We start from the raw sequence: 27,263 nt of genomic DNA, 5'->3' as shown, positions 1-27,263 counted from the left end.
GTGTTTTGTGCGATGACATTTGGTTTCAATATTATATTTATTTAATTAGAACACGATGTCTAGACTTTAGCTTTTAAATGTGAATTACCCCATTTTACCCTATTCTTAAAGAAAACATATCATTTAAAAGTTTTAAAAAATGCAGGTACCAATCCCAGATTACTTCTAAAATTATGTAATTGTTCACCAACAGATAAAATGTGTCCACAGATATGGAGTGTATCTGTAATGCTTAAGCAAAATTATCTGTACAGCTCACACTGCCAGTGCCAGCAGCATCAACTTTGTCATTCCCGAGGAGTGGTTCACAATGAACATTTCGTGTAAAAACCCGCAGTGGGTGAGTACATAAACCCCTCCATAGGCTACCATGGCCAAAACAGTGGCTTTCTGTTGCTTCTCTGTGGCGACCAGTAGGCTAAGCACTCCGCGTCCCTTCTCGTTGGTTGTTAAATAATTAATAAATTGCGTATGAAATCCTGAAAATCCCTTACTGTTTAGCTGGTCGGTTTGGTGTCCCGCTGTGGCACAAAGCGAAGCTTCTGCTGTGCCTCAAATGAATTTGACAGCCGTGGATGTGGTAGCCTACACCAAGTGCCAGTCAACCTCGGTTGAGCGCGCGCCATGGTTAAGATTTGAAGTGGATTATATCGTTTTGAGTAAACCTATTGTATTTATTTGGAACAAGAAAACATCTATCCGACTGAAATGTGTTCTCAGTTGACTACTTTCAGAGCCAAGTGAGTAACTCAAAAACTACGTGTCTATCACTGACACTGGAGAGAAGAGGAATGCGTGGTTTAACATGGATATCGGGCAAAGGATAAGCATCGTTAAAAATTGCAGGAATTATAGACAGGTAACCCATAACATTTGTGTTGTTGCTGTAGTTATGATTTTTGTTAAATGTTTTTTAAGCAGAATTGTACAAACACAATGAATACAGTTTTAGTTGATATGACCAATATCAATCATGGGATCAAAGTAGGCATACAGTACGTTGTCACTGTATGCTTCTTGGTAGTTGAATTCTGTGTGTTATTACTCTGCATTTGCAGGTGTCTGCTATCGTCTGTTTTTTTTGTTGCACTTCACAGTCTGATTAATTGTCTGCATTTAATTTGGTTAATGTTTGTCTCTCTTAAATGATTTATTTTAATAACAAACGTACAGTTTAGCCTACTGTAAATTCAATTTAACCTAAAAAATGGAATATTTCCAATAAGCCTAATATTTTAGAATACATGTTCTTATAGCCTATGCCCATATGATCTCAAAGACGAAAGTACCAGCAAGATTGTAATTTTCAATTTATACATTTCCACCCTATCAATTATACCTCATGTAAAAAACCAGTGGAACTAATTTGCCAAGACAAGCAGTGAGCAACAGGGGATTGGAATTATTCCAATCACATCTGTCACCCTTTCAATGATTGTAGGCTACAGAGCGCTCATCAGTCAAGGACTCTAGCTAACTCTATTCACAAAGGTATCTTTTGCCGGGGGTTGTTAAGAGGTCTCTACTTTCACATCAACATAATTTCACAAATACAAAATATACACTTAACATTAACTGGTTTTAACACATTTGCAGATTAACATATTTTTCAGTTACAATACTTGTAGGGCATCCTTTCCCCTCTGTTACACAGAGTTGTTCTGAGCACGCTAATTAACCAAGGTGGTCACCTCTGTCTTCAGTCTGTCTTCTGTAAATAGGCGCTGTAACATGGAAATATGGCCATGTGGGAACCCTAACCTTATAAAGGTGTGTAGTAATTTAACATTTTTTTATTATTATGTCCCGTTGATATGAAATATAAGGTCCTTATGTTTCCAAAACTGTTGCACAAACATGTTCAGACCGGCTCTTAAGTGTCCAAAACCGTATCGCAAACAAGGATTATTCACGTTTCTAAACGTTCAAACAAGGCATCGGGATTGTAGTTCACATGGAGCCTGCTATGAGTGGTACTAATGGCTGGGATAGTGCAGAATGCCACCTTGGGTTCTTGAGAGCAAACCTGCACCACCTTGATTGTGTGGTCATATTGTCCAAGTTAATTTGCATATGATAAACTTAAGTCATATGTTTCATTGATTGTGTTTACAATACACTTAAATATTCTGTTATTGGTTGGAATTAACTCTGACATAGTCAGTCATTGCATCTAAAGCACTGTCTTTCAATTTGAGAAGAGTTACATTTCACTAAATGCATCCCTGTATACCAAAACAAGTGGCGGGAGACCCCAGTATGTTGTCTTTCGAATTGTAGAAAGCTTAAATTGTGCAAAAAGGGAATCGTCAACACTTCTGAAAGTATCTGATCTCAATGCAACACAATTGTAGGATCTACAATTGTAGGATCTACAATTGTGTATGTAGACATAGGTCATTGACTGTACTAAATCAGTAGAGCTTCATGTATTTGATAGTGTAGCAAGTTCAGTTGGTTTACTTGGTTACCCATGTACTAATAAGGTTTCAACATTGAGCAGTGGTCATAGTATGGTGATCAATTGCAAAGTTTTTTTTACTCTGCTTGAGCTTAGCCATTATAACTGGGCTTCTGGGAAAATGGGAATTCCATATGGTTTATATTGTAGCTTCAAGATTGACATGGTGCATGGGGAACCCTTTGACATATTTAGATGATTTGCTTATGTCACATGGGAGGCAGTACGAGTGCACTCTGAGCGCCCCTGGTGGGGTCTGGAAGAACAGAGAAGCTGGTATGTATTATGTCATGCCTGCGGGTTGTGCTTCGATCAAAACACCATTAGTGTCTTTGTCTAGTGCCACTTTTAAGGTGTTTTTTTTTGGCAAGGGAATATCTTGGCACATTTTCAACCCCCAAGTTATACCATTTGTGGGGAAGAAAGAAGTGATAGGACACATTGAAATAGTGTCTTAATTGTATGATGCAGGGGAGAACGACTGCCCTCTTCCATTGAAGCCACAGAGGTTCAAGTTTGACCGCGGTACTGCAGGCATTGTTAGCAGAAAGAGGATCCACCATTATAGTGAATGGAAAAATGTCAATCTTTGTGGTCAATCTTTGGGTAACTAAAAACATTTTTAGAAGACAATCTGTGTACCAATAATTGCTTCTAATACACCAGATGTATGTCCTTGAACCCATTATTTTTTAAATCTCAGACAGAAGAAGTTTTAAGGATAATTTAGTTGCTAATAGCAGCCTGCAGTACCACGGTCAGGCCTTCACCTTGAGTTACTCAATGAGAGGCGGCAGCATTGAGCTAGCCTCCAACACTTCTTGGAGTAGCTCAAACTGCTCATGTTTGTCTCCATGAGACACCACCTTAATTAACTGAGTTCATTTGACTTCAATGCACTATTGCATGTCATGTGATCAATGGCTTTGTCCATTCGTATATACTGTAATTGGTATAATGCCATAATGTAACTACGGCCAGCGCTCAACTCTTTCTTGCAGTAGTCTCGTTAATCTTTAATTCCCATTAGAGTTGAATCAAAGGACAGAGGATTGGTGGAAATATTCTGTCCCTCTCTACCACTTGTCTTAACTTGAGCCCCATCAGAAAATGTATTTTAAATGACGGGAAGGCACTTGGAGCAGTCAAATGAGCCTTGCAGACTAGGAATGAAATAGAGATGGTGAATGTGGATCAAGTGAAGTCAAGGCCTGAGTGATTAAAGATGCAGCATCATATTCTATTTTTCCTGGTCTTGTCTTTACTGAGGAGTGTGGGAGTATGTCTCATTCATGATTCAGAGCTTGGGGGGAGTGCTCATGCATTTTAGTGTGAATATTGTCATCTGGACTCCTCGACAGTAAGGAGCAGGAGTACTGTTCTATTAATAAATTTGTCCTGAAAAATGTATAGTATTGGAGAATGTGGGTGGTGAGGGGTCAAATCAACTGCCATCGCTGTAGCCTGAGAGTATGGCTACCATCAACAGTCATTGGTCGTGTTCCCCTGCTCAGACATTGCTGCCAGATCTTGCAAAGCCTGGATTGGTATTTTACATATTAGCTAACCACATCATATTTTATAGCAATCTGGTGCCCGACGGCAGAGTCAATGACATGTAACCCAACCATTGGTTGATGCATGCAAAGTCTGAGCATGGGAACATGACAATTTCCTTGTCTTTGATCTTTTGCTATTTAAAGGGGTAGTTGCAGACCAAAGTCTGATTTTCTTAATTCCTGAAAAGTGGTATAAAGTTAATCAGCCATAACATCTGCTGTGTACATCCAACTGTAGATCCCACGATGCAATAGGATGAATTTACAGGCTCAAATACCAAACGAATGGGAAGGATTGCCACCATCTAATTCCAACTGATTAAATGGTGCCAAACGTTTTCATTAATTTGGGTTTGAGGCCTTCAGACTTCTTAATTTAGTGAGATCTACAGTACAACATATGTTGTAGAATAGGAATTGGACTTGAATTAAAGACACTTTTGAGGCAAGAAACATCAGACCCTAACTTTTTGATGCAAATAATCCCTTAAACCTCAATGTAAATCTGTCAATTTGGATTGAAACATACCCATAATAAAATGGAACTATAAGATCACCAGGTCAAAAAACAATAACCTGTATTTACAGCATTTCCTACTCTGCTTCAGTGGTGTGTATTCATGGATGCCAAGGGAAGCCAGGCTTCCCCAAAATACGTACCATGAAAATTTAAAAAAAAAAACATACAAAATATTTTATCTTTCGTCTCTGTGTTTCATAAATGTCCTTCAAGAGGCTGAATGTATCTCACTGGAGAAAGCATCCAAGTGAACGAAACAGCGCCCCTTTGTCTCAGTATGTGTAGCGTATCTATCTGATGCTATCTGGTCAGCAAGAGTATGACATTGTTGCCCCCCGTAGCATTGAATGCAAGGGAAGCCAAAGAGCAATCAGCATTGAGCTAAACTGAGTGAGCTCAGCTGTGAATGGTCCTGGCGCGCCAAAAGAAAGTGTCAAGGGAAGCCAGTTTGAATTTGGCTTCAGACCAATCACATCACAAGCCAAACGTCATTATTGACAGAAAAAAAATTGAATTGTTGCATCTCGTTTTGTTGTTGTCCTCCGGTGGCTAGCTAGCTAGCTAAAATCATCCCTTTCGTAATTTAGCCAAGGATGGAGATAGGGATTTGGACTTGTGGTTTTACTTAATTCTCCATAATGGCCAATGATTATAACAGCGATTCTGATCCAACCATAAATTCATACATTATGCCCCTGGTCTGAGAGGATGAAAGTTACATGAGCTAGATGTAGTATGCTAATGTTAACGAGCTGTCCTGGCGCATCATTTCCCATGAAAGGAAGTTAGTCTAGCAAGCAAGTATTTTAGCCTGGGAGCCTAGGTCAACAAAAACTAAAAGCTTGTACTGTACGACAGAGTTATAGACCATTTAGGCAACATAAAATAGGAGGATGGCATTGCTGTTTCTCTTCAAGTGGGGAGAGTCAACATGTTTTTTCTACTTGCACACACGCACGCACACACACACACAAATACACACACAAAAATCAGTCCCATGGACAGTGACATCATTTTTAGCTTACGTTAATTGGACTAAATCGTTTTTGGTGTCTTTTAGTTATCACTGTATTAGACTAAGCATAGGTGATTCAATTATGTTGAAATGTTGAAGTTGAAATGGTTCTGGAATAGTGGAGGTATCTCCTGTTTTCTTTGTGACCGGCGGTAACTCTCCGTGGTTCTAAATCAATAGATGTTTTGTAGTCCCAAAGTGTTGGAAACAGTACCTTGCTTGACCATGCTGTAGGTCATGTAACTGTTTGTTACATGCAATGTTTTGTGCACTTCACCAGACAGATGTTGCTCTCCGGTTTTGTAAAGAAACAAATGTGCGGTTGAATTTATTCTGCCGCTGTGTCTTCTTATTGTCTCGGCCTTAGGCCTATATATCACAGTGTCAAGGTATATGAACCACTACTGTTCTGCTTCCAAACTGTCAACATTTGGTTATTTTATATCCACAGGATTTTAATCACAAAATGCGTCACAATTTCCTAGAGACACAGCCAGGGCTGTACAGTATGGGAATTTATTGGATAGACATTTACCATCATTAGAGAAAACAGAGATGGCTACATGTTCGGTTTCATTAGCCACCGTGTCCTGTGATCGATTATACTCCATGTCGGGATGACACAGGACTGAAACTGTAACAGAGGAAGAGAACATATGAGATGTGCTATATGATTTCCCTTTGAAGGCTTTTTGCAGGTTATTTATCCTTCACTTGCACAAACTGTGCAGATAAGCTTATTGCAACTGCGTCTTATCACGGCAATGGAACTAAACACTGCAACCTGCGATTCAAATGTTTTGCATCCATTGCATGTTATACAGATACGGTATCCTAACAGCCATAGCTATCAAAGGAACTTTCTCAAAGGGTCAGAATAGACATGAGCAGTGGCCATTTTGAATTTGATTTAGTCATAGGGGGATTCCACATCACACTAGAACAAAAAAGACCATGATTTTTTGAATTTTCAGGTCATTTCATCCATAGAAGGGTCCTTTGGAGGAAGGATTTTTTTTCACCTTTATTTAACCAGGTAGGCAAGTTGAGAACAAGTTCTCATTTACAATTGCGACCTGGCCAAGATAAAGCAAAGCAGTTCGACACATACAACGACACAGAGTTACACATGGAGTAAAACAAACATACAGTATAAACAAGTCTATATACGATGTGAGCAAATGAGGTGAGATAAGGGAGGTAAAGGCAAAAAAACGCCATGGTGGCAAAGTAAATACAATATAGCAAGTAAAACACTGGAATGGTAGATTTGCAGTGGAAGAATGTGCAAAGTAGAAATAAAAATAATGGGGTGCAAAGGAGCAAAATAAATAAATAAATAAATGAAATAAAATAAATACAGTAGGGAAAGAGGTAGTTGTTTGGGCTAAATTATAGGTGGGCTATGTACAGGTGCAGTAATCTGTGAGCTGCTCTGACAGCTGGTGCTTAAAGCTAGTGAGGGAGATAAGTGTTTGCAGTTTCAGAGATTTTTGTAGTTCGTTCCAGTCATTGGCAGCAGAGAACTGGAAGGAGAGGCGGCCAAAGAAAGAATTGGTTTTGGGGGTGACCAGAGAGATATACCTGCTGGAGCGCGTGCTACAGGTGGGTGATGCTATGGTGACCATTGATGACATATATTTGACATTTGTATCTTGAAGCATAATCGAGAAATAATTGATTAAAGTTGGAATATTGGTGACACTTTGACCTTACCGAGGCCTCCTTTAAGACTCCATCATGTTTCATCGTTAGGTACTACAAAGCAAATATTTGTGTAATATGAAGGTTTACCGCTTGCTCTATAATTTTTGTAGTATTTTGATTTCAATAAAACTTGTCATACATTAATTTATGAATATAAAAAATGTGATTTTTTATGTGATTTTTGATTTGGCAATTTGTTCAATATATTGTTAAATATAATATACTTTACAGGCATATCAAACTTCCAGAGTGGGATCTCTGCCTGCTACTTTTAGAGTTATGATCCAATTTGCAAAAGCATTACCAACAGAGTGAATGTGAAAATGGATTCAAAATGGTTGCCCTCTGCTGGTGATTTGCAGGATGTGCAGTAATACAAGTAATCGGAGGGCTGTGATTGGTTACATTGCCAACTATGCCAATTTCTCTGTATAAAATGGGATTTAAGTTTAAAACCAGAAGATATCCCACTCTGGAACTTTGATATGCACGGAGAGTATAGTATGTTCAACGATATACAGAAATATTAGACAAATTAAAATGCTTATATTTTCTATATTCATAAATTAATGTAAGAAAACTGTAATTTAAATCAATACCACTCATATTACAGAGCTAGCGTTAAAGCTTCATATGACACACATTTTTGCTTTGTAGCACCTACAGATGAAACAAGGAGGCCAAAATGTTTCAAATGTTCCAACTTCAATAAAGTCATCTCAAATTATTCATTTACAATTGTCAAATATATTTCCATAATCCTTCCTCTAAAGTATCCTTCTATGGATAAAATGTCATGAAAACCAAAAACAACATGGTCTTTTTTTGTTCTAGTTTTGTGAGGAATCACCCCATAACAAGGCTGTTCAACTCCCCTGAAGGCACACAAGGCCACATACATTCACTGATGGATAGACAGGTCTGTCTGTTGAACAATGAGGAATAAAAAAACAAGTGCCAAAGGCTTAGCCTGGTTTCTTCATAAAAACTTTTTTGGTAGCACTATCAATAATTAAAAAAGACATCAACAAGTTATGGCGAAGATGGTATGAGTGGGAGTTGAAATATAAAAGCAAGGCAACAATTAGCCCCAAGCCAAGTATAGATATAGAGTGTATAATTCTGTAAGTGTAACATAAAATGTTAAACGGAATTTATTTGTCAAACTTTAAAATGGCTTTAAAGGGATAGTTCACCCAAATTATATATATACCATACCAGTCTGGACACATCTTTTCTTTATTTTTACTATTTTCTACATTGTAGAATAATAGTGAAGACATCAAAACTATGAAATAGCACATATGGAATCTTGTAGTAACCATAAAACTGTTGAACAAATGACAATATATGTATATTTGAGATTCTTCAATGGAGCCACCCATTGCCTGGATGACAGCTTTGAACACGCTTGGCATTCTCTCAACCAGCTCCATGAAGTAGTCACCTGGAATGCATTTGAATTAACAGGTGTGCCTTGTTAAAAGTTCATTTGTGGAATTTCTTCCCTTTTTAATGCGTTTAAGCCAATCAGTTGTGTTGTTGTGACAAGGTTTGGGTGGTATACAGAAGATAGCCCTATTTGGTAAAAGACCAAGTCCATATTATGGCAAGAACAGCTCAAATAAGCAAAGAGAAGCGACAGTCCATCATTATTTTAAGACATGAAGGTCAGTCAATCCGGACAATTTCTTCTAGTGTAGTTGCAAAAACCATCAAGCGCTATGAGGAAACTGGCTCTCATAAGGACCGCCACAGAAGAAGAAGACCTAGAGTTACCTCTGCTGCCGAGGATAAGTTCATTAGAGTTAACTGCACCTCAGATTGCAGCCCAAATAAATGCTTCACAGAGTTCAAGTAACAGACACATCTCAACATCGACTGTTCAGAGGAGACTGCATTAATCTTGCCTTCATAGTCGAATTGCTGCAAAGAAACCACTGCTAAAGGACATCAATAATAAGAAGAGACTTGCTTGGGCCGAGAAACAAGAGCAATGGACATTAGACTGGTGGAAAACTGTCCTTTAGTCTGATAAGTCCGAAAAACAACCACTGTTGTTTTGTGAGATGCAGAGTAGGTGAACGGATGATCTCCGCATGTGTGGTTCCCACGGTGAAGCATGGAAGAGGAGGTGTGGGGGTGCTTTGCTTGTGACACTGTCAGTGATTTATTTAGAATTCAAGGCACGCTACCACAGCATTCTACAGCGATACGCCATCCCATCTAGTTTGCGTTTAGTGGGACAATAATTAGTTTTTCAACAGGACAATGACCCAACACACACCTCCAAGCTGTGTAAGGGCTATTGACCAAGGACAGTGATGGAGTGCTGCATCAGATGACTTGGCCTCCACAACCACCCGACATCAAACCAATTGAGATGATTTGGGATGAGTTGGACAGCAGAGTGAAGGAAGAGCAACCAGCACGTGCTCAGCATATGTGGGGTCTCCTTCAAGACTGTTGGAAAAGCATTCCAGGTGAAGCTGATTGAGAGAATGCCAAGAGTGTGAAAAGCTGTCATCAAGGCAAAGGGTGGCTACTTTGAAGAATTTAAAATATAAAATATATTTTGATTAGTTTAACACCTTTTTGGTTACTACATGATTCCATATGTGTTATTTCATAGTTTTGATGTCTTCACTATTCTTCTACAATGTAAAAAGTAGTAAAAAAATAAAGAAAGTGTGTCCAAACGTTTGACTGGTACTGTGTCCATTGATTATTGAAGAATATAATTAATAAATGCCTCATGAGCTTAGTTCTCTCATACCCCATCAGAACCTAAAATATAAGCTTTTTTATCCATTGTTTGTAAATTATGTAATTGTAAACTAACACTGTATAGCCTCAAAACATGGTTAAAACTATAAATTGAATCATATGGCAGTCCTTGCAACCATAGTTCTGTTCATCAGATCAGTTCCAGGGCTTGCCCCTTTAACTCTCTCGCTTTAACATCTTTAAATGTCTTAACACCCCCCCTAATGTTTTGGTGCATCTGATCATTAACTACAGTTTATGCAGCAATGTGTTAATATAAACAACCAAATAAAATTTAAGAATGAATCAGGAAATTTTAGAGCCACCATTTTAGGCCACTGGGGTTATTAATTTGTAAAAATTAATACAGACACCAATTCCCAACATAATTTGAGGATGAACATATCCCATGATCAAAAGGCAGACTTTTATCACTCGCTCTAACCCTTTGTTTAATGTCTCCTGTCTAAGGGCTTACTCAGTAATAGAGATCAAGAGATTGCTGTCAAAGGTGTTTCTGATTCCAGCTTTTAAGAATGAGTCAACTCCGCTGGACTGATATTTCAGTTCCTACCTTCTGGCAACTCCAGTAGAGTACTTGTCGATCTGAATATGCTAATTTAGTCCTTTCCGCACATCAAACATTCATGTGGATGACAGAATTTACAAGGATGTTGGTGAACATTTATGCTTTTACAATCATAATAGACAACATGATTCGTCCTTCCATCAAATAGAAAACATATTGGCTTTGAAGAGTGTAGTGTCATTATATATTGAGACCTGACAGTTTCAAGGATTCCTTGCATGTGTCAGACACTGTGTTGATTAATTTATCAAGAGTGTTTTCTCACAATTATTCTCTCAAAGGATGAGTATTAATATCCAGTGACTGGGGCACAAGACTTTGTTTTATTGTTAAAACCCAACAGTTCCTCACAACATTTGCATCGTAATGACCGCCTGATAAATTAGAACTAGAATGACACACTAAACCCAATCTCCATAATGAGATTTATGGGGGAAAGTGTCGTCTTCAATGTTTTAGCATGTGCGGAATGGGTGCAGTGCTGGGGAATGTGTCAAAGATACAGTTGATTTATTCAAATATGCATCAGTATGCTTTGCGTTGCCTTAAAGGCACACAAAGATAAGAGCCATGCAGAAAACAGAGAAACTGTGAAAATAACCCCCTGTCTATTACTGGCTGCTCAGCCATTGCACCAACTTTTTATTTAATTTTTTACTTTCCCTCTCTAAAAAATATTTCTGAATGCTTGTTGAATAGCCAATGATATGTGTTTTCTTTTCCTCATTAAAGGCACAATCTAGAATACTTCCTGTTGACCATTTTGTCGATGGTCATTTAAATTAATGCCTCATGAGTAATCTCTCAAGCTTACCACTTTGCAAGGATTTTGCACCTATATGGCTACTGTATGTCCGGATAAAAGTCCATATAGGGCCATGGGAAAAAAATTATAGGAAAACCTTATATTCAGAGAAAGCTAGGGAGCTGTTAAATACAATGGACTGGTCCATATTTGTGTGACTTACACAATTGGCACCCCACATGGTCAAAAACAACATAAAATATAGCTGCAAGTATTGTAGCAATGAAACAGGGTGCTGGCTTTTGAGCAGGCTGAAGAGACGGTTGCATGGAACATTCTATATGGACCCATGACCCATGGGTTCTATATGGACCCACACCACTATGCGAAGTTCATAGGAGCATATTAAATTAGGAGTCTATATTTTTAGCAAATTAAGGCATAGATACATTTTTCAACCATTTTCCATCTTAGAAATTATGTAAAGGCTTTCATTTCTGGAAACAAAAAGTTATCAGAAATAATCAAAACACAATGTAAATGTTTCAACCATGCCAACTAACACTTATATTTTTTTTAATATTTTTTTTTAACCTTCTGTAAGTCTAAGAAATATTGCCTTGTATATTGTAATTCCCTAAACAAGAAATATTTTCTAATTTCTCTTCCTCATGAGAAGAGAGGATAATTAAAGTTCACTGAAGTAACAAGTAATGGTAGATGTGCCAATGTCCAATTTGTTTATTCATTATTAAGTGCTTAAAACCCGGTAACAATTGGTGACGGAATTACCAAAAAAACTTACTGCAAGTGAATTGGCTACAAGGGGAAATCATAATAGCCACAAACCACAGTTGGGTCACCTGCTACTGGTCTCCTTTTCACTGGCATACTGCTATGTTCAGCATGTCTGTTTTCTTTGTCTTTGTGTAGTCTGATGGTCAAGCCAAGAGTATTAAGTGTCTGGACATCCCCTCCCTCTCTCTCTCTCTCTCTCTCTTAATGTCACCTCTCCCAGCTCTTACTAACACCTTCCCAAGAGCCTCCTCTTTTTCCGGGTCCATCTGTGGACGTTAACTTCAAGGCCAGGGTGGACTGACCAAATTTCAACTACTTTTCAACTTCCACGTAACCAGCATCCTCACCCACTGAGCACCGACCGACACCAGATGTCCAAATCTGAACCTATCATAGATGTATGTTTCACAAGTTTGGATATCACAGTACAGTGAATACAGTAGAATACAGTATATTACAATACACTAGTACAGTACAATAAAGCAAAGTAGAGTATTGTACAGTAAAAGTATATTATATTGTAGTGTATTCTGCTATACTGAACTACACTCTTCTTTACTGCACTGAACTCTACTCGACTGTACTCTACTGTACTCTACTCCACTGTACTGAACTCTACCCTACTCTGCTCTGCTTTATTGTACGGCACTGTGCTCTGCTGTACTGCGCTGTGATGTCCCAACTTTTGAAACACGAGAATGACTTTTGTATCCATAATTATGCATTTCTGTAAAACAAAAGATAAAATAGTACATCAATAACGTTATTACACCACTACAAAGCTACAATACAAAATGTATAATACCGCCATGCAGCAATATTACAATGCACGTGTGTATAGTGTGCGTGTGCTAGCATTTGTGTGCGTATGTGTGTGTCTGTTCCTGTGTGTGTCTCTTCACAGTCCCTGCTGTTCCATAAGGTTTATGTTTTTTTTTTTTTTTATCTGAGTCTACTGCTTGCATCAGTTACATGGAAGAGTTCCATGTAGCCATGGATATGTAGTACTGTGCCCCTCCCATAGTCTATTCTTCACTTGGAGATTGTGAAGAGAACTCTGGTGGCATGTCTTGTGGGGTATGCATGGGTGTCCAAGCTGTGTGCTAGTAGTTTAAACAGACAGCTCGGTGCATTCAGCTTGTCAACATTTCTTACAAAAACATGTTGCAGGGCTATAGTTGAACTGAACCACAGACTCCAGGTTGTGGCCTCAAATAAAATACATGCTTTGTAAACAAAAAGGTGTCGGGCCCTTCCCAACAATGCAGAGAGAAAAAAATAAAAGCAATAATGCAGTGATTTTAAATATTTAGATATTTGTTTTGTCACCTTAAAAACAGTCTATGGCCAATGCAAACAAATGCTAATATTAGCATTTCTCAGACCGCTTCCTGTACGTAGTCACTCCTTGTTCACAGCTATGGGTGCCAAGTGCTTACACTCCCCTGTTTAGCATGTTTTAAGAAAGGGAGATTGACTTACATGGAGTTTTAGTCCAAACATACTTTTAGCGTTATTGGCATGCAGCTAGTTTCACAAATTATTGCAGTCACTCCTTGTAACGGCTTTCTTTAGGTGAAGTAGAGGCGGACCAAAATGCAGCGTGGTGGTTATTCATGTTCTTTAATAAAGACACTAGACATGAATAAACTAACAAAAACAATAAACATGGAAAACCAAAAACAGCCCTATCTGGTGCAAACACAGAGACAGGAACAATCACCCACAAACACAGTGAAACTCAGGCTACCTAAATATGGTTCCCAATCAGAGACAATGACTAACACCTGCCTCTGATTGAGAACCATATCAGGGTAGACATAGAAATAGACAAACAAGACATCCAACATAGAATGCCCACTCAGATCACACCCTGACCAACCAAAACATAGAAACATACAAAGCAAACTATGGTCAGGGTGTGACAGGGTGTGACCCCCCCCAAGGTGCGGACTCCGGCCGCAAAACCTGAACCTATTGGGGAGGGTCTGGGTGGGCATCTGTCCGCGGTGGCGGCTCTGGTGCTGGACGTGGCCCCCACTTCACCATAGTCTTAGTCCCCCACCTTGTCCGCTTCCGTGGCCTCCTAGCCACGGCGACCCTACTTAATGACCGCACTGAACAGAGGGGCGGCGGCTCGGGACAGAGGGGCGGCGGCTCTGGCGCCTCTGGGCTGAGGGGCTCTGGCGCCGGACAGGCGGGAGACTCTGGCAGCGCTGGACAAGCGGGAGCCCCTGTAAGGATGAGCCGGAAAGACAGCCTGGTGCGGGGGGCTGCCACCGGAGGGCTGGTGCGTGGAGGTGGTGATGGATAGACCGGACCGTGCAGGCGCACTGGAGCTCTTGAGCACCGAGCCTGCCCAACCTTACCTGGTTGAATGGTCCCGGTCGCCCTGCCAGTGCGGCAAGGTGGAATAGCCCGCACTGGGCTATGCAGGCGAACCGGGGACACCGTGCGCAAGGCTGGTGCCATGTAAGCCGGCCCAAGGAGACGCACTGGAGACCAGATGCGTAGAGCCGGCTTCATGGCACTTGGCTCGATGCCCACTCTAGCCCGGCCGATACGCGGAGCTGGAATGTACCGCACCGGGCTATGCACCTGCACTGGGGACACTGTGCGCTTCACAGCATAACACGGTGCCTGCCCGGTCTCTCCAGCCCCCCGGTAAGCACAGGAAGTTGGCGCAGGTCTCCTACCTGGCTTCACCACACTTCCTGTGTGCCTCCCCCCAATACATTTTTGGGGCTGACTCTCAGGCTTCCATCCACGCCACCGTGCTGCCTCCTCATACCAGCGCCTCGCCGCCTTCGTCGCCTTCTCCGCCTCCAGCTCTTCTTTGGGGCGGCGATATTCTCCAGGCTGTGCCCAGGGTCCTTTACCATCCAACTCATCCTCCCATGTCCATTCCTCTTTTCACTGCTGTTGCCAGTTACCACGCAACTTGGTCCTGTTGTGGTGGGTGATTCTGTAACGCTTTTCTTTAGGTGAAGTAGAGGCGGACCAAAATGCAGCGTGGTGGTTATTCATGTTCTTTAATAAAGACACTAGACATGAATAAACTAACAAAAACAATAAACATGGAAAACCAAAAACAGCCCTATCTGGTGCAAAACACAGAGACAGGAACAATCACCCACAAACACACAGTGAAACCCAGGCTACCTAAATATGGTTCCCAATCAGAGACAATGACTAACACCTGCCTCTGATTGAGAACCATATCAGGCCAGACATAGAAATAGACAAACAAGACATCCAACATAGAATGCCCACTCAGATCACACCCTGACCAACCAAAACATAGAAACATACAAAGCAAGCTATGGTCAGGGTGTGACACTCCTCACTGATTTCAAGGGAAGGAAACAAATATCTAAATATGTAAAATCGCTGAATATCCATATAAGATTCCAACTTAATAGACAGAATAAATAAGGTTCCCCCTTTCCATTTGATTAATTTCTCGCTTCAACTGCCAATCAGCCAAATCATACACACAACATTTAATGCCAACTTCAGTCAAAAATGTGATTTCCCTGTGATTTATATGTATTTCCACAATATGAAGTTGGAATAATACTGTGAAATTGTGAAAATGATGATGCCCTTTTAGTGTAAGAGCTGTTTGAAAAGACCATCTGGTGAGATGGAGTTTTGGCATGCCTGGTGACATTACCAGGTGGTAAATTGAGTTAATTGACCAATAAGAAAGAGAGTTCCAAACCTCTTTGCCAATAACAGTTTTCCTTTCCCAATCAGACCACTCCCAGACAGCCCCAGCTACATTCTTGTTTGAGAAATTGTTCTTTGTTAAGAAGCTATTTTGTTTCTTTCTGACCATTTTAATTGGAAAAAATCACATTAACGTACTTCACTGTTACCCAGAAATGATTTGATATTGACGCAAAAATGGCTGCATTGAACCTTTAATATAATTGATCGACTAAATTAGAAATGATCACATTGTGCCATTGCAATTACCTCAATGCTACAATCAGCCTGTTCTTACCTTAGATATATCATCAATATCCATAGATCTATAGAAACATATACCAGCATCAGTTAGTTGTACACTGGTTCATATTATTATATTGCAACTTTATTTGTGACTTAATTTGAGGAGAAGGACATGAAATTCAATTGCCAGTGAATGAGAATGGTTCTCACCATGGATAGTCAGCTCTTTATGTCAGAAATGCATAATCCTTCCAGCTCAGAACTCAAAATGCTAGGATGGTGGTTTATTATATTTGTCATGTTTCATTTGAAGAGTATCCTGATTATACAAAGAACATTGGCCTACATCTACTGTAAACATGCATTATAATTATTTTGGCACAAGCAATTTGTTCGCATTTTGCTAAGATAGATAAATGACTGTGTGTGAATGAAACTACAACATGTTATGGTACAAAATACACATCAAATACACTCCCCTCCCTATGTATTTGGACAGTGAAGCAAACATTTTAAGTTACTCCAACATTTTGGATTTCAGACCAAATGTTTCATAAACAGTACAGAATGTCACCTTTCTTTGAGGGTGTTTGCATGCATATCTGTTTTACTGTTTAGAAATATATCCCCCCATTTGAAGTATTCATAAGATATGGACAAATTCACTTATAGTGCATTAAAGTAGTCAAAGGTTTAGTACTTGGTCCCATATTCCTAGCACCCTATGACTAAACCAAGCTTGTGACTCTACAAACTCGTTGGATGCATTTGCAGTTTGTTTTGGTTGTGTTTTGGGTTGTTTTTCCCAATATGAACTGAATGGTGAACGATGACTTTAGTCATTTTCTTTCCAAGTGAGTAGATACATTTCTGAACATTTCTAAATTAATCTTGATAATGCCATGATTAAGAAAAATCATGAATGAATCGTGAATAATGATGAGTGAGAAAGTTACAGAGGCTACAATTAAACATGCTAACCTCTCACCATTAACAATAACAGAGGAGGTTAGCATTTTACAGGGGTATGATCTTTGTTGTTCTGTAACTTTTTCACTCATCATCATTCACGATTAATTCATGCTTATCCATAATCACTATATCATCCACATCAGAAATATTTTCCATTCTTACTTACTGGGGCTGAGCTCCCTGCCATCCAGGACCTCTATATCAGGCGGTGTCAGAGGATGGCCCGAAAAATTGCCAAAGAATCCAGCCACCCAAGCCATAGACTGTTCACTCTGCTACCATCCGGAAAACGGTACCAGAGCATCAGCTCCAAGACAGCTTCTACCCCCAAGCCATAAGATTGATAAATTGTTAATCAAATGGTGACCCTGACTATCTGCATTGATCCTATGTTGGACTGACTCTGACACACACACACACACACACACACACACACACACACACACACACACACACACGCACACGCACCCGCACACACACACACACACACACACACACACACACACACACACACACACACACACACACACATACACACACACACACACACACACATACACTACATAAGCACACACACGTAACACACACACACATTCTGATGCCACACAACCGCACACACATTATCATCTATCCTTGTGCCTAGTCACTTTACCCTGCCTTCATGTACATATCTACCTCAAATACCTTGTACCCCTGAACATTGATCTGGTGCTGATACTCCCTATATAAAGCTTCATTGTTTTGTATTTTATTCCTCTTGTGTTATTATTATTATTATTACCTCTGTAAGTGTTTCACGGTAAAGTCTACACCTGTTGTATTCATTGCATGTGACGAATCAAATTGTATTTTTTTTGACAAAAAAAGTGACCAAAGAATTGCACAGTATATTCACCATTAATTTCCTATTGGGCAAAACATAATCCGGAACCCAACCAAAACAAGCTGTAAATGCATCCGCATTTTTTGTCACAAGCTTGATGTAGACATTGTGTGCAATGATTATGGGACAAAATACTAAACTTTTGACTACTTTAATAACCTACACTGTATAAGTGAATAATTATGACTCCCTCAAATGGCGGGACTAGGAACATAAAGTGCTTTCATTTCTAAATTGTAAAACAGATACAGTATGTTTGAAAATACACTCAAGTAAAAGGTGACATTCTATACTCTTAAATCATTTGACATTTTTGGTCTCAAATTCAAAATGCTGGAGCATGAAGCAAAATTCAATATTTTAGCTTCATTGTCCAAGACATACGGAGGGAAGTGTACTTCCAAAATAGACATTTATTTTGGGAAGCACACATGGGAAGCACACAAACACAGACAGGGGTTTATTAAACCATTTCAAGCCCTGGACAATGTCGAGCGCCAATGCTTAACAAGTTTTGAAAACCGGTTTATGACTTTCCAGATGGAATAGATTTTCATCTTCCTCTTGTCTTTTCTGTCTTGGGAGTGGTTGCCTGGGGAACGTGAACAATTACTGTCCCCGTGATATAAAACACTGTGACTAGCCAGTGGCCACTGATTCTGAATGTCTAATGTCCTCTCTCTCTCTCTTTCTCTCTTCCTCTTGCTTTCCTCCCCTCTGTTCTTTTCGTGCCGACCAAAGGCCAGAAAAGGTGCCGGAAAGGACAAAGCCAGGATTCTGCACACCTGTGGTTGGATGTGAGCCTATATTAACCTGAGACAGTTAAAATGGAGTTGCTATGGAAACTGATGATGCTGCTATCATTTGCGGAGTTCCTTGCAGGTAAGCTCCTTAAGAAATGATGCTTTAGCCTTGCCAATGATGTTGCTTGGAAGTTGTCATCCTTTTTCATTCGTAATCATCAAGGGAAAATAAATGTTAAGGCATGGAGCATTGACATTGGGAACATATGGCATTAGTGTGTTATAGGACAGGCAATGCAAAGCTTTCAGGCAGTGCCCAGACATCATCCTCCATTCACCGTTCTGACCTGAAGACACATTTAAAGTCCTTAAGATGTGGATAATGGATACCATTCTTTATTCTTTATGTTAATCCTGGTTGGAGAGAAAAAAAAACATTGAAAAGCGAGGTTGTGAGTCTAAAAGAAAGTCTCATCTAGCGCTTGAGTGCACAGTCATTCATTTAAAGTACAGCTCGATTGGTACCCTAATTGAGGCTACGCTGGTAGTACAAGAGTCCTGCTATTGATCTTGTTTTAACGAGGCTATGAAGCGGCTTAATTTCTCTCACTTACAAAATGGCAGGGTCAAACGCTATAGCCCTGTAGATGTCAGTATTTGATACTGACTGCCAGATGAATATAGATTAAATTGCTGGATGATTATCCAACATCTTTGGTCATTTCAAGAGAGAATAAGACTGTCAACCTCCCCCACCCCTACCCTCACCTTCACAGCTGGAATTTAGAGCAATTAGAATATGCTGGTAAAGCTATAGTTAGGGATTTTTAAAGCTGTTCAATTGTGTTTTTTTGTTTGACATTATTTTGTTTTTCAAATCCCGGAATATAGCTTTAAAGAGCTTAACAGCCTTGCGCACATGTTCTTACACGGCAATTAGCGCGACTCATCACAATATCCAGTGCACTTCAGTGGTTACCTAATGAGACAGTGACTCACCTTGGGATTAGTCATTTCACTATTAGACTGTATCACATATGCCCTGGTTTAGGATGTAAACATAGAGGTAGGCCCTCATTTATCAAACATTTATAGAAATAAGTGTAGATTTGAGCTGTTAGTGGCAGTGCGCAAGGTTCTGATTTATGAAAGTTTCACATTTGATTTATAGGTGGCAGGTAGCCTAGCGATTCGGAGCGTTAGGATGACTAGGTGGAAAATCTGTCGATGTGCCCTTGAGCAAAGCACTTAACCCTAATTGCTCCTGTAAGTCGCTCTGGATAAGAGCGTCTGCTAAATGACTAAAATGCAATTGTGAAATGTCTAAGCGTGAATTAGTTAACTGATCTGACTTGATTGTTTGTGTGCACGTGACCTGTAATTAACATGAATTATACCACAGAATTAATGAATCTGATTGGCTAGAAGGGCATTTTAGAAATGATTAGGGGGTTGAATATAATCATCAAGATGATTTTCAAGGAACACAGAATCAGGATAATAAGATATAATATTATAGCTTGGTTGGGAATAAAGCTAGCATAGCTTTAATATTCAGAGAGGTCTATTTCAACTGTCCTCTGTGTTTCAGAGGAGCACAGAATGAGTGAGTAAGGTGGGTAAGTGCAAGGTTTTAGTATTCCAAGAGAGACTTGATAAGCATTTTAATATTCAAGGTCATATGCCCTATTGAGCACAGGAACACAGTGTGAGAGAGTGAGCCAGGTACTGCAATGTAGCGCCCACAATATTAACTCCACAGATTTAAATACATCGAATTCAGCCCAAATTGAGCGTGTCCCTTCTCATAAATGCCTAGGCATTTGGATCGATATAAGTTGTCTTTTAAAACACACATTTCAGAAAACCCTACAATTGGACCCCAAGTGCCTTTCCCGCAGTTCAGAGTATTGGTAAATTACCTCTTCTGTGAGGATTGTGCGTGTTTTTTATAATTGTGTTTGGGGATTTTTGTGTTTTTTGTGCTCCTGTCTTTGAAGTAGTTGTGTCACTAACTCCTTGTTATGTACTTTATATTGTTTACTGTCTTGTGAAGCAGGGCTTCGTTGCACAAGAGACATTGGTCTCAATGGGACTTTCCTGCCTAAATAAAGGTTAAATATATTTCACAGCAGTTTAGATTGTACATTGATTCTCTACACTATACATTGCTTGTTTTGTCACATAAACTGAAATTAGGTGAACATGAGAGAACTTTAGCAATCTGGTAATGGCGAAGCAATTTCTAAATATTGTGCTTTTAAGGCCGCTCTAATAATTACAACAATACTCACAATACTCAAATAGTCACAACAATACCCAGAATACTCAAATAGTCACAACAATACTCACAATGGCACCTTAACTACTCACCCATATGACTGTTAAGAGTTGTTAAGTTTGTCATTGTTCACTGTCATTATAGCATGGTGCTCTAGGATTGCACACCACTCCTGATTACAATGTTATTTGTCTTCTTTCATTGAGTGTGCTTGCCTGGAGCAATGGAACCAATGGAATAGTACAATAAGTGTAAACTTCACCCATCTGGCACTCCAGACAGGCTCATTCATACACAAAGTATTTTTTACTATTTAAATGCAGGTCTGTAATACACACAATGAGATTTGACCATGGCCACGTGGTGTGTAGTCCTGGGTCGTGTTCAGTAGGAAATGCAATATAAAATAATTCTCCCTATTGGACACATCCCTTTTGTTTAGTCCAAAACTGATGAGGAAGTTGTACAACACTTTTCCATCGGTCCTCATCCAACTTTTATTTCCTATAAAGCAACAATTTATTTCAGATTTTTCTTAGACCATTTATCAAGCAAAGGCAAGGAATCCATAAAACTATATACTCTGCTGTCAAACCCCAAAATTAAATCCCCAAATAGTATAATCATGCATTCTTGGAGTATGTTTTGACATATACAGTAATAAACAATGATAAATGTTACTATTAGTATAGACCACGGCAACTCATAGATGACAAATAACCCTCTTAGCAACGTAGGAGATGAAAAGGTAGGGTTATTACAGTAATTAGATGACAAATGGCATTCTCAGCAGCCATATGTTTTTGACTTTATATAGACATTTAATGGAGCAAATCAACAACGCTTTAAATTGTCATTCCTTGTGCGGAGATGGATATGATCAATGTTTTCTTTCCCCCAAAGAACATAGTATTAAGTATTGATAGCATATTCCCAGAATATAATTGACTTCCTATTACATACTGTATATGGGCCCTATTTCCTTTTATTAAATTCTGTATGGTGTGCGTGAGTGATTTGGATATCAATGTGAAAATGCAATCACACGTGACAAGCATGAAAACACATGATATCTGTCATTCCATCCACATGATATCTGTCATTCCATCCACATGATACAGTATCTGTTATCCCCCCACATGACATCTTCTATTCCTTCCACTTGTTAGCCAAAGTTAATATCATAATTAAGTTGGATTATTTTGTTGTTTGTGTGAAGGCCTCAGGAAATTGGCCCCAAATGTCTCCAGTACAGGTAGACTGCCCTGAACCTCTAATTCCTACATCCCACCCCAACCTTCCTACATCCTCAGAATAACATTTGGAACCCCTCAATGAGAGACATTTAGGGTGAATCTTATCTGTCGGGACAGAGGGAAGAGATGCTTTAAAAAGCAAGATTGGCTTTTTTATTTGATGCATAAAACCCAAAGCTGAAGCGAATGGATTGGGGACCTCACAAACTACCAATACCTCCCCCACAGTCGACTTCCCATGTGGCTGTTTATTCATGCTGAGGTAAGCTCACTGAATTCATTTGCTGTCAGCCCGTATTGAATTTGAGATTAGTTTATATTTCAGCCCTCCAAAGCACCCTTTTGCTCTCCCCCTGTGCTGATGCCGGTCTTGTGTAGTCTCTGGCCCTCAGCCCCGCCACATATCATCATCTTGCAGCAGGTGAGAGATATGAGGGATGCTAGCTTTAAAAAAAATAAAGTTTCGTAATGACCTCTGTCTCTGTCTAGGGGCATTGTGCAGTAAACTTCCCGTAAGTATTCTGAGCCTGTCTACCTTTAGAAATGCAGTGTAACTTCCTTTTAAAGAATGACTGGTTTTAGCCCCTAAATAGTATTCTTATTTCTCAAAATCCCCCCAAAAAACGTTATCCATGTCAAACAATGCTGGAACACAGCACTTTTTACTTTTTGTTTTTCTTTGTTACCAGAAAGCAAGATTGAAATTATTCCTACCTCCCTACTGAGTTACTACATAAATTCCCGTTGGGCAACGGGGAAGTTTCACAGAGTTTGCATCACTTTGGACTAACCCCCCAGGCACAGCCCCGAGAACTCAATCCCATCCCATCTCATTATCCCACAGTTATTCTTCAGAACGGTTGCCATGGCGTTGCCAAAGATCAGCTCGGTTCAGCTTGGGCATACCTGTTAAGACTCATATTAGTTACGCTGATTAATTTCCCATTTAAATGAATAGAAATTGAGTTAACTTTGCACTCTGAAACCACTTTGGGATTGATTAAGAGAACAGGATAAGTATCAAGGTTATAAGAGGCTGATACTTGCTTTTTTATAGATGGTTCAGTGGGGTTGTTGGTGCCTGCATGTGTTTTGTTTCTTCACTATGAGTAAACTTATGCATGCAATGATGCATACGTAAATATCTAGTTTATAAAAAGATAAAAAACATTTAAAGGGATAGATAGACATTTGTAGATAGCGTTGCACCCTCTACAAGCACTATTATTATTTGCCCCTGTTGGCTATCTATGAACGTTTGAACATCTTGGCCATGTACGGTTATAATCTCCACCCGGCACAGCCAGAAGAGGACTGGCCACACCTCAGAGCCTGGTTCCTCTCTAGGTTTCTTCCTAGGTTCCTGCCTTTCTAGGGAGTTTTTCCTAGCCAACGTGCTTCTACATCTGTATTGCTTGCTGTTTGGGGTTTTAGGCTGGGTTTCTGTATAGTGACATCGGCTGATGTAAAAAGGGCTTTATAAATACATTTGATAGATTGATTGATTGAATTAAAATTCTTTCAGATAGCAGATAGCATTGCTCCCTTTTTATTATTTTAATATTTGTATTATATTCCTATCATCCTCTCCCCAATTGGAGGACTTGTGTTAATTGATAACATATCACGCATGCGTGTCTAGATGCTTCATCCTAATGGTGAAGCAGAGTGCATCTTTTACGTTTTACAGCTACTGTACTCTGAGTGTGTATTCTCTGTGTTTTTTTTCATCTCTGTCCTCTTGAGGCAACATGTGTGCATCGATTAGCCAAGTCATTTATCAACACGTTCACTCACTCCCTCTGTAGCAAATGTCGATTCATTTCATGATTATGTTCACCGGGGGCTTACATGGTTACGTGTTTGTGTACAGTATGTGTTTGTGCTTGTATGGAGCTCTCTGTAAGAAGTGTCCTCTGGTAATCAATCAACTTCAGCTCTGCTTCAGGGAACAAGGCTTATCTAACAAAGACTATAATTAGGCTGTCTTCCATTTTGTGTAACTTTCTCAAACGTGTTTATCCTTGAGGAGAAGAACAATCGGAGCACACAAGATCCCCGTCAAACAGCATTCTCTCTCTGAGAGTTGTTCTGAGTCCCGGGAATAAACCTGAACACCCTGAGACTGGAATACAGTATCTCTTCCCCACAAATTACCTAGTGTTCTTACCTTTCTGCTGTTCTGAGAAAATGCAAATGTATCCTCAGAAAGGCAAATGTATTCTCCTTCCTAGAAGAAAGAGACATGTTTATTTCAAAGAAGTGTTGTTTGCCATAGTCCCACAGGTCATTCCTTTGCTGTTCAGATCCTGTAGATCTTTGCAGCAGTTACATTCACTCAATAGTGCTTTACTAATGAGCTAAAAAAGAAATGTCATAGTAGAATACGGTAGACGCCCCATTTTCTTTGTTGTGTCAGTGTTAACAGAGCGTTATGCATTAATGCATTTATGTAAGAGATGGCATTGAAATATATTTATGTAACTATGGAAAGAATGTCATGTTATTCCTACATCAAAATACGTTTTTTTTTCAACTCATGTTAATTGCACTGTCAAACCCACTCGTGGTTTTTAAGAGATAACCGGGGACTGTAGGCTATTTACATTCGTAGACTTCACGTTTTAAGGTACAATACAGCCCTGATATACCAAGTACAAAAACTGTTAATCTGCTGTCCTTTATTCAGCACACTCTCTTTGCCTCAATCTTCTGTAAGGAAATCATTTTTATGAGCTGCTAATTGTGTTGATGCGGGCTATAGCACATATGCAGGCTATAGCTCCATTTCAGTTATTTCAGTATTTTTCTCGAGGTGCAGAATTTCATAAAACATGGCAGATGCCAAACTTGTTCCTTCACATTATTGTTTCCTTTTTTGTTTCCAAAAACATTTTCTTCCACATCAACCTAATTTTGCAAGCAAAAGCTTTTAGGTTAAAAAAATACCATCTTACTCCCAAAGTTGTTGTGGCATTTGTTTCAACACTTTGTTTAATGTGCATCATCCATGAGAGAGATCATTTAAATGGGATTAGTGACATACTGTAGTGGACAAACATGATACCCTCCATGCAATGTAGTTTAGAAATGAGTGCCACACCGACTATTGTACGTGGTGGTACAGTTTTGTCAGCAGCTTTTCTCTTTTGCTCAGGACCCTACTAAATTCAAAAGTGGTTTCTGAGTTTTCATGCTAAGATTGATATGGAACTCTAACAGGTGGGGGGGGGGGGTTTCAAGTGCGTGTTTTAATTGATGGGCCATTCCACTTAACTATTCTGTAACCGGTGTCTGTGAAATGGGACAGCAGACAAATAGCCAAATGATGATAATTTAGGTGAAAAATCATAATAACAGGTACTTTTTCAGGCTGATGGGCTACATCACAGCTTTATTCTCCCCCCCATTCAGACCATCCCTCCTTCTAGATAATGTTGCTGTTTCTCCTCCTGGCAGGAAACAACGTCCTGCTGAGGCCTGTGTTCACCAAACAACCAGGCAGTGTGGTGTTTCCCGTCCACCCCACTGAGACCATCAGAGAGGTGGTGTTCAGCTGTGAGGCCCAGGGACATCCACCTCCCTTCTACAGGTACCAGCTGTCACTGTTACTTCAAGTTTGGTTTTGGCAGGTGTATATACAGTGTACATTTTACTTTTTTTATCCAGGTTAGTCTTAATGAGATAAATGTAAACATATTTTATGATATCTCACATTTTACCACGGGTTACTTTAACCCTTTACACGATGGGGAATTTTCCTATATGAACAGGGCCAAATCAAAAGCTTTTTCAAATAAATAATGTAAGAAGCATGTGCATGCCCATGGTAGCAATTGAATGGGAACAGTTTGGAGATTTTAAGGAAATTCTAAGAACAAAGATTAGAGCAAAAGCCATTCACCTGAAACAATATTGAGTTCAAAGATTACACTGTTGATTTTATGTGCATTTGACCTTTACTGTACTTTTCGAATCCATTTGTCAATAACGAAATCTGGAGATAATCAAATCAAATCAAATCCATTTATATAGCTCTTCGTACATCGGCTGATATCTCAAAGTACTGTACAGAAACCCAGCCTAAAACCCCCAAACAGCAAGCAATGCAGGTGTTGAAGCACGTTGGCTAGGAAAAACTCCCTAGAAAGGCCAAAACCTAGGAAAAAACCTAGAGAGGAACCAGGCTATGAGAGGTGGCCAGTCCTCTTCTGGCTGTGCCGGGTGGAGATTATAACAGAACATGGCCAATATGTTCAAATGTTCATGAATGACCAGTATGGTCAAATAATAATAATCACAGTAGTTGTCGAGGGTGCAGCAAGTCAGCACCTCAGGAGTAAATGTCAGTTGGCTTTTCATAGTCAATCATTAAAAGTATCTCTACCACTCTTGCTGTCTCTAGAGAGTTGAAAACAGCAAGTATGGGACAGGTAGCACGTCCGGTGAACAGGTCAGGATTCCAAAGCCGCAGGCAGAACAGTTGAAACTGGAGCAGCAGCACGGCCAGGTGGACTGGGGACAGCAAGGAGTCATCGTGGCAGGTAGTCCTGAGGCATGGTCCTAGGGCTCAGGTCCTCCGAGAGAGAGAAAGAAAGAGATAATTAGAGAGAGCATAGTTAAATTCACACAGGACACCGGATAAGACAGGAGAAGTACTCCAGATATAACAAACTGACCCTAGCCCCCCGACACATAAACTACTGCAGCATAAATACTGGAGGCTGAGACAGGAGGGGTCAGGAGACACTGTGGCCCCATCCGATGATACCCCTGACAGGGCCAAACAGGAAGGATATAACCCCACCCACTTTGCCAAAGCACAGCCCCCACACCACTAGAGGGATATCTTCAACCACCAACTTACCATCCTGAGACAAGGGCGAGTATAGCCCACAAAGATCTCCGCCACGGCACAACCCAAGGGGGGGCGCCAACCCAGACAGGAAGATCACATCAGTGACTCAACCCACTCAAGTGGACCTGTTCTTCTCTCTGACTCCAACTTGTT

General features: G+C 39.9%; 1 protein-coding gene across 3 annotated transcripts in view; it reads left to right on the top strand.

Moving 5' to 3' along the window:
- Window positions 1-508: 508 nt before the first annotated feature.
- cntn3a.1 (contactin 3a, tandem duplicate 1) overlaps window positions 509-27,263 on the top strand; it is a 105,295-nt gene continuing 78,540 nt past the window's right edge. For 2 of the 3 annotated variants that reach the window (XM_020506390.2, XM_020506388.2), the window contains exons 1-3: window positions 511-859; window positions 18,714-18,854; window positions 25,712-25,844. In XM_020506390.2, the coding sequence (XP_020361979.1) occupies window positions 18,800-18,854; window positions 25,712-25,844 (188 nt within the window). In that variant the 5' untranslated portion in view covers window positions 511-859; window positions 18,714-18,799. Of the gene's footprint in view, window positions 860-18,713; window positions 18,855-25,711; window positions 25,845-27,263 lie in introns of all 3 variants that reach the window. The other variant, XM_020506391.2, reaches the window with a different exon arrangement.

Source organism: Oncorhynchus kisutch, linkage group LG17 (assembly GCF_002021735.2).
Source record: "Oncorhynchus kisutch isolate 150728-3 linkage group LG17, Okis_V2, whole genome shotgun sequence".
Classification (NCBI taxonomy): domain Eukaryota; kingdom Metazoa; phylum Chordata; class Actinopteri; order Salmoniformes; family Salmonidae; genus Oncorhynchus; species Oncorhynchus kisutch.
This window is presented reverse-complemented; position numbering and strand designations above follow the sequence as displayed.